This window comes from Oncorhynchus gorbuscha, linkage group LG10 (assembly GCF_021184085.1).
Source record: "Oncorhynchus gorbuscha isolate QuinsamMale2020 ecotype Even-year linkage group LG10, OgorEven_v1.0, whole genome shotgun sequence".
Lineage (NCBI taxonomy): Eukaryota > Metazoa > Chordata > Actinopteri > Salmoniformes > Salmonidae > Oncorhynchus > Oncorhynchus gorbuscha.
In genome coordinates, this window is record NC_060182.1 from 31,016,443 (window position 1) to 31,024,216 (window position 7,774).

Below are 7,774 nucleotides of genomic sequence, written 5' to 3' on the forward strand. Positions count from 1 at the left end.
ACATTCCTGTTGGACTGATACAAATCTATTTAGTTTAGCATTGATGAGCCACAACAACCCTGACCTGGCCACATCACTGTTCTGTTTGTCTTAGTCCAGTGGTATTCAAACTTTTTCCACTGGGACCCCATTTATTCCACTAGAATTTCTGGGGACCCCATTTTTTAAAGATTTGTACATATACAAATAGCCTTAAATTAATTACATTTTCATATCTTATCACAGTGAAAAGACACCAATAAAATATTTACTCAATGAAATTGTATTTTTCTAATGATATTTATCAAAAACATTTGTATATTGTCCCATACAATAATCTGTACTCTTTTTGTTCTGAAATGTTACAGTTCCAGGTCGCGACCCCAACTTTGGTTACCACTGCCTTAGTCCTAGCAATGCGTTCTGTTCTGGTCTACCCTATAGGGTGTCCCAGCGTTATTCACTCTTTTTCTGTGGTAGGGGGAGGAAGAGGGATGGGCCGGGACAGGGCAGGGGGCGGTCTGGGGGGGCTTGAGCAAACAGTGAGGGTCTCAACACACAAAGTAAACATTGCCCTGTGTTTGAACTGTACACCTTGGGTCCAGCAAGTCTCCCACACACTCACTCTCCCCTCAGTCCTATTCCCGACCGGCCCAGCTAAATACACCGCTTATCCTTGGACCTGCCCATAAATAAGAAGGAAAAAGTACCCCGCCACTGAAAAAATCTGCATAGACCAGCATAGGCTAGTCATGACTAGCCTTCGGTGTACTTTGAACAATGGTGACCAGCCTTTTGCTGTGTGCAGGGGGGGGGGGGCGTGATGTTCCCCAATGCTGGAAGGCGGGCCTCGAGTGAAAAAGTTTGGGAACCCCCATGCTGGTCAGACCAGCTTGACCATCATCCAATCAGCACTGACCAGCAAGGACCAACTTGAAATTTAAGCTGGTCTATGTTGTTTTTCTTTCAGCAGGGTCTGTCAACGTCTCACCTCCATGGCCAACAGCCCTGGCCTAGCAGCCTCTCTGGCTCGCATGTGGGGGGTGTATTGGAACATGGATGCACAGCAGTGGACTCAGAGAGTTGTACGGTTGTTCTTCTCTCAATATCAGAAACAAATATTTTACTTATATCTGAGTACTATGATGCTGAGGATGGCACCACATTTGTCTGCAAGTCTTTGTTAAACCAAGGTGCTAATCAACTTGATTATATAAATGAGCTTTCCCCCCTCCGGAACTTTAGATAAGAATAGAGCATGCGCTGTCACAGCGTCGTACAGGCTGACGATAGAAAAACCCTGGAGACACAGCAGCTCTTTTCGATTTGGGTTTGATAAACCAGGGCTTAGTGCATGACATGCTCTTATTTCACTTAATGTGGTATTAAGAGCAGCCAACTATCCCGGCCCAGTTATGAAGGAAAGAGACTTTGAATGATGTGCCCCGTTACAGGGCTACTACTCAGACAAAGTGCACTGACCTACTTCTTCCTAGGACATCCAACCGTGGGTTCAACCAAAGCGTTGAGCAGAAAGGGTAACTAGCGTACATTACATTACATACAGTATGTCATTCTGAGCTCCTAAACTCGAAACTTCACGTCTACATGCACAGAACTACAGCCACGTTTGATCGTTTTGGTTGTTTTGACTTAGTTTATTCATCCCTGTCTCAAACCACGCCGTTCAACCTCTGCTGCCTAAACTTGTTCCCAACAACTGTGATACATCAGTGCCAAAGAAGAAAAGGCGCACACACATACGGCCTGAAAAAGCAAAGCTTTTCATGTGTTGCGTGAGTCAATTAGGAGGGCAGCGTTGCTGAACACATTCAGCAACTTTGTCTCTGAAGTGTTCAGAGGAATGTCCTCGGGACTGTACCGTAGGACCTATTGATTCTGACATGTTTATTTTTACAGCAAAGGCCTTTTCTATTTGTAACAGATCCAGCATATTTTCAGCTTTTGTTGTGCATGTGTTGGAGGGAATGCACCCCATTCCCCAGACGGGGGCCTTTTTATTTAAACCACCAACACGACATCTGACGTGTTCTTTTTACATGGCCAAGACTCTATTTTGTTCAACGGGCCACTTTATTGAACTACTCCTGAAGTTTGAGTGAGTGACTCACTTTGTGAGCCGTTTAAAAAAATGTCAGTTTCTGTAAACGAGAGATGAACTCAAGAGATTAAAGAAAGAAATATCTTACTCAATTTTATATTTTTGTTCCCTGACCTAAGCTGACAGCTCATGAAAAGTTCTTGATTAAGCTCTTCTCAAAGTTCAGAATGATTTCTTAAAGACAAAGTGCATAATTACCCACTTTCCCCTCCATCGTTTGGCTAATGAGGGGACACACATTGCTGACGTCTTCAAGAACACTCAGCACTAGCAGAGTTGTGCTCGGTCCATGCTAGTTAGAAATGAATTAGTTATAGGGGTTTATCAAACTGAAAGCACTCTCCTATATAATGCTATATAATTGTAGCGTATCATGTGCATTGCAGAGATGTTGAAGTTGGAGAGCCTTGGTCTTACACAGCGAACACTGAGCTTTGCTCTGTTCTTTAGTGTTAACGAGAGGGAGGTTCAGTGTTAGTGAATGTTGTTGTCCAGATCTGGGGAAATATACAAGGCTGTATAAAGTATGGCAGTGCTTGTTGAAATGTTGAGCTTGGCTTCAGCCAATGTAGTCAAAAGATTAGTTTGTGTAGGCTTGGCTTAAAAGTTAGTTCCTTACATACTCTTGTGCGTTGTGAGGGAAGTGCTTGCTTGTGATGGTTGGGTCTGCTGTTACATCTACGGCTGAGGAGGTTGATCTCTGCTGGCACTGGCTGTAACATTGAGAACAGTGCCACTGCTCAGTGAAGTTGTGTTCTAGATTTGGATTTTGATAGTATTATACAACCATTGTTATGGTTTATAAAGTCAAAGAAACTGGAGAAGGTGAGAAAACACCTATTCTTTATCCAGGAATACGTTTCAATCATTTGCAGGTCTTAAATAAATGCTTGAGTTTTCAAAGCATAATGCCACAGTTTATCTTGTGTAAAGTGTTGTATTGCATCTTGTCTGAGCCGTAACTCGATATTTTTTACAACAATGTTTCTGTGAAAGGCAATATTTAGCAGTAAAACCAAGTGCACCTCTTCCAAACAGTTAATTGTAAATGATCTGGAGTTGATGACCTGGATAGGAGCATTAATGTAGGCTAAAGTGGACATGTGAGATTCTTTAGTTGTAGTTTTTAATGAATATTAATCACCATGGAGCCTTAGAATCCGTTAACCTGACTAAAAGATGAATCTGTTTTTCTGTGGAATGTCGCTTGCCCCATGACCAAAGGAACGTTGTCCTATTCATCCTCGAGGATAATCAGTGAAGACAAAAGATCCCGCTTGTGTTTCTATCCCTGAGGATTCCCATTGTTACCACTTCATTTAAATCAATATGGAGAAATTAACTACTTTGGGACTTCTGGTATTGCAAATGCTTGTGTGAGACTGAGAGATTCCCGATTGAGCCGACATATGCAGCGTCTACCATGAATGCAGTCTCCACTGACGCAGAGGCCTTTACATTTCAATATGTAAACGCTGAACCTCTGTGATACAGATTAAATAGAGCCAGATGAAAACATGATTTTCTAATTCAACCTCAAAAGGTCAAACGTGTGTGTAGTTGGCCCTACAGACTTCCCTTGGATAGGAAAAAAAGAAAAGCTTCTCCAAGGATTATTGAGTCCTGACCTCTCCAAAGAACAGCATGGGTTTTTAATGTCATTGTCCTCTCTGGTCAGGTCCATGGAAGTGATGGCCTATGGCTCCCAAGGTAGATGCTAAACTAACAGGTCTCAGATTGCAGGCCGCGTACCCCTGGGATCAGTCCTCCGGGCCCCTGCAGCGAGAGGACTTGTGATAAGGGTCGATATTGGAAGCTGTGTAAACCTTGTTAAGATTTTCCCCCCTGCGAGTGGGGGTAATCCCAAACACCTGGGCTGGTTAACCGGGATCAGGTGTGATTAGAGAAGAGGGAACCATAGAACCCACTCTGCCCCCACTTCACTCCCCAGTTCCCTGTTTTAATCAAGCCCATCATTTCACTTTTATGCAAATATTTGATCAAAGATTGGGATTTTTTTACACGATCCTTTATTCATAAAATATTGAAATTGATCTCAAACTAATATCCTATTTTTCCTGATTATACATTTTTGGACTTCATCCTTCCGTCTAAATCTGGTCCATGACCATGGCAGAGGACTATCTATCCTACCATCCAAATGAAAACATTTTCTTTTTACTCCATTTCTTGACCTGTGTATCAGAGGTACAGATTGTCCAAGCCAGCAGCCAGTCAAAGAGAGGTTCATCACAGGTCAATCAATGATAGACTGTTTATTTACACGTTATAGTAATTACTCAACTACTTGTTTATTGTTATGAAGCAATCGGTTCTTCAAAAACGCATGAATTAACTGTTTATTTGTACAAGGGTTTCGGAGAACTATTAAGCTGTCAAACATACCACAGTGTAGCAGGGTTTACTGAGCTGAGTTGTTTTGTCTTTATCAAGTGTGACTGCTTGTATTCTCATGGTGGCCCGTCTGTCTGAACAGGTACTTTACAGGGGTTGTGTATCCACAGTAAACATCCTATAGTGAATACCTTGTCAGATGGATGATTGACCCTCCTCCCCTAATGTACAGTACATTCGCCACTTGGAGATATGAAACATTGTTTGTAGTTATTGTCCTTAGATGTCATTGTTCCCTCCATCTCTCCCTCTCTGTCAGATGTGGACGAGTGTGCAGAGCAAATTGACAACTGCAGCATCGATGCCATCTGCCAGAATACACTCAAGTCATACAAATGTATCTGCAAGTCAGGCTACAAGGGGGATGGCAAGCATTGCGAAGGTAAGGTGTCACACACACACACCCACACCCACACACACACACACACACACACACACACACACACACACACACACACACACACACACACACACACACACACACACACACACACACACACACACACACACACACACACACACACACACACACACACACACACACACACACACACACACACACACACACACACACACACACACACACACACACACACACACACACACACACACACACACACACACACACACACACACACACACACACACACACACACACACACACACACCAACACGGTTTTCCCCTCTGACATCATTGCAGTTCCCAATAGAACAGTAGAATATGTAGCGCATTTTGTTTTTACCACACTGCTTGAAGCACCTCACCTCTGTTTCGTCAACAACACAAAAACAATAACAAAAGTGCTGGGGGCGGACAGTGGCGCCTTTTCCCCTAATGCAGATTCCACCTTTAAACCCCGGACTCGCCTGAAGAGAGAGGATCGACATGTTGCGTAAAAGGACAGAGAGAAAAAGACAGGTGCAGCCGACTGCTCTTTTGTGTCAAAGATTAAATGAAGCTCTACATTTCGTGCACATGTTAGAGAAGAGAGTTAAGATAGTGGGATGAAAAAGCAATCAGAGGATTCTGTCTGCCAAGAAGTCAGGGATGTTTCCACAGCCCAGGGCTGCCCGTGACTGTCTATAGCCTGTCAGACACAACCCTGTTTTTGTAGTAGGGAGTGTTCAAAGCCTCTGGATCATTCTTTCCCCACGTTTTTATTAGTATTACTGCAAAAACATATTTCACAATGTCAACCCCCCCCACCCACTCCTAAGATTATTCTAGAATTTATTTGATTGTGTTTTTCATGGCTGTTTGCCTTAATAAAAATAAAATAAAAAAAGTGCCCACTTGAAAATTTGAGGAGAGAGTAGAGCTCTGATACCTGAAAGAGTCTGCGCCTCTCTCTCTTCATCAGCAGTATGTCTGCATAGACTCCTCAAGGCCGATAAACACCATACTGGAAGTATAGTTGATGGCCATGAGCTGCAATGTCTCCTATTCTGGCTGTGGTAAATAAATCATAGAAGGTAGAAGGCAATGCAAAAACAAAACTGCTGTTTTCTGCTAAGGGCAACAAACCTGATCAAATTGAACAAGTGTACGTTTCAAATGCATTCAAAAGCGGTGCAAGCAGTGCAGCAGATGTGATACTGTAGTGGTGTAGATCTGGTGTTACCGAAACAAACACCTTTAAACCCTGGCAAAACATGGGCCAATGGGTTCAGCCGCTTGTATATGCTGAGGTGGAATTACAGCCTTTGCTATCATAACATTTGCCTTGTGATTGTGGAAGAAGAAGTGTGGAAATGGAGATATTAGGATAGCTGTACAAATATACTCTTCCTGCGTTGCTTTTCAGTTCATTCTGAAACCGTACACACTAGAGGATTACTCAAATCAGATCAAAAGTATTTGTCACGTGCGCTGAATACAACAGGTGTAGACTTTACCGTGAAATGCCTACTTTACAAGCCCTTTTCAAACAATGCAGAGTTAAAAAGTAAGAAACTTTAGCACATTGTTTTTTAAACAAGTAACTCAATAAAATAACATTAACAAGGCTATACACAAGGAGTACCAGTACCACGTCAATGTGCAGGGGTACGAGGTACTTCAGGTAGTTGAGGTAGTATGTGCATGTAGGTCGGTTGTAAAAGTGACTAGGCAATCAAGATGTGAAAGTGTTTATATGTGTGTGTGTGTGTGTGTGTGGCATCAGTATGCATGTGTGTGTGTTTTTTGTGTTTGTGAGCGTATGTAGTGTACGAGTGTGTGTGTGTGTGTATGTGTGTGTTGGAGAGTCGGTGTAGTATGTGTGAGTGTGTGTGTAGAGTCCTAACTCAAAATGGAGCACCCTGTCCAGCTATCTGATATGTCTGTCTATCAGCTACTCTACATCCCACGTCAGGAACTGGATGAGGAGTCTGTCTTGGAGGCGAAAGGCAATGTTTTCCCTCATACGGTAAAGGGATTAAATATAATAATAATAATATATGCCATTTAGCAGACGCTTTTATCCAAAGCGACTTACAGTCATGTGTGCATACATTCTACGTATGGGTGGTCCCGGGGATCGAACCCACTACCCTGGCGTTACAAGCGCCATGCTCTACCAACTGAGCTACAGAAGGACATCAGCAGAGGCCTCATTATGATCGTAATGATGCGGAAACAATATGATTTTAATGACTGACTCCCTCACATGCCAGACGCTCCTTTTCTCTGTTTCTCATACACACACTCTCATATACTCACACTACACATAGGCCAGGTGCACCCACACACACAGCCCAGAGCATCCTGAAGGTGATGCTTGGATATACTGCACTGCATTTGATAAACTCGTTGGTTCGAGCCCTGAATGCTGAGGCCGTATACCACTGGTATGATATTTTTAAAAATGTATTTACTGCTCTAATTACGTTGGTAACCAGTTTATATTAGGGGAAAGGCACCACGGGGGTTTGTGATATATGGCCAGTATACAACGGCTAAGGGCTGTGTCCAGGCACTCTGTGATGCGTCGTGCATAAGAACTGCCCTTAGCCGTGGTATATTGGCCATATACCACTCCCCTTCAGGCCTTATTGCTTAATTATACTGTATGTTTTTGCCTATGTCTCTGCAGGTGTACCCATACAGTAACACTAAGGTTGAGCATTCTGTATTCAACATTAGAATTCGATGGGAATATAGAAACCTGTATACGTAAAGACAGACAGTGTTTTTACTCTGCTAATAGAGGTCCTTGGAGTCCTGCTGACAGAAAGAGGAGATAAATAAACAATGATACAGAGACAGGATTATAATAC

General features: G+C 42.8%; 1 protein-coding gene across 4 annotated transcripts in view; it reads left to right on the forward strand.

The window, feature by feature from the left end:
- Positions 1 to 7,774, forward strand: part of LOC124045862 (signal peptide, CUB and EGF-like domain-containing protein 3) — a 131,773-nt gene that overhangs the window by 19,132 nt on the left and 104,867 nt on the right. For all 4 annotated transcript variants that reach the window (XM_046365601.1, XM_046365604.1, XM_046365603.1 and 1 more), the window contains exon 2: positions 4,776 to 4,898. In XM_046365601.1, coding sequence (XP_046221557.1) covers positions 4,776 to 4,898 — 123 coding nt within the window. The remainder of the gene's footprint in view (positions 1 to 4,775; positions 4,899 to 7,774) is intronic.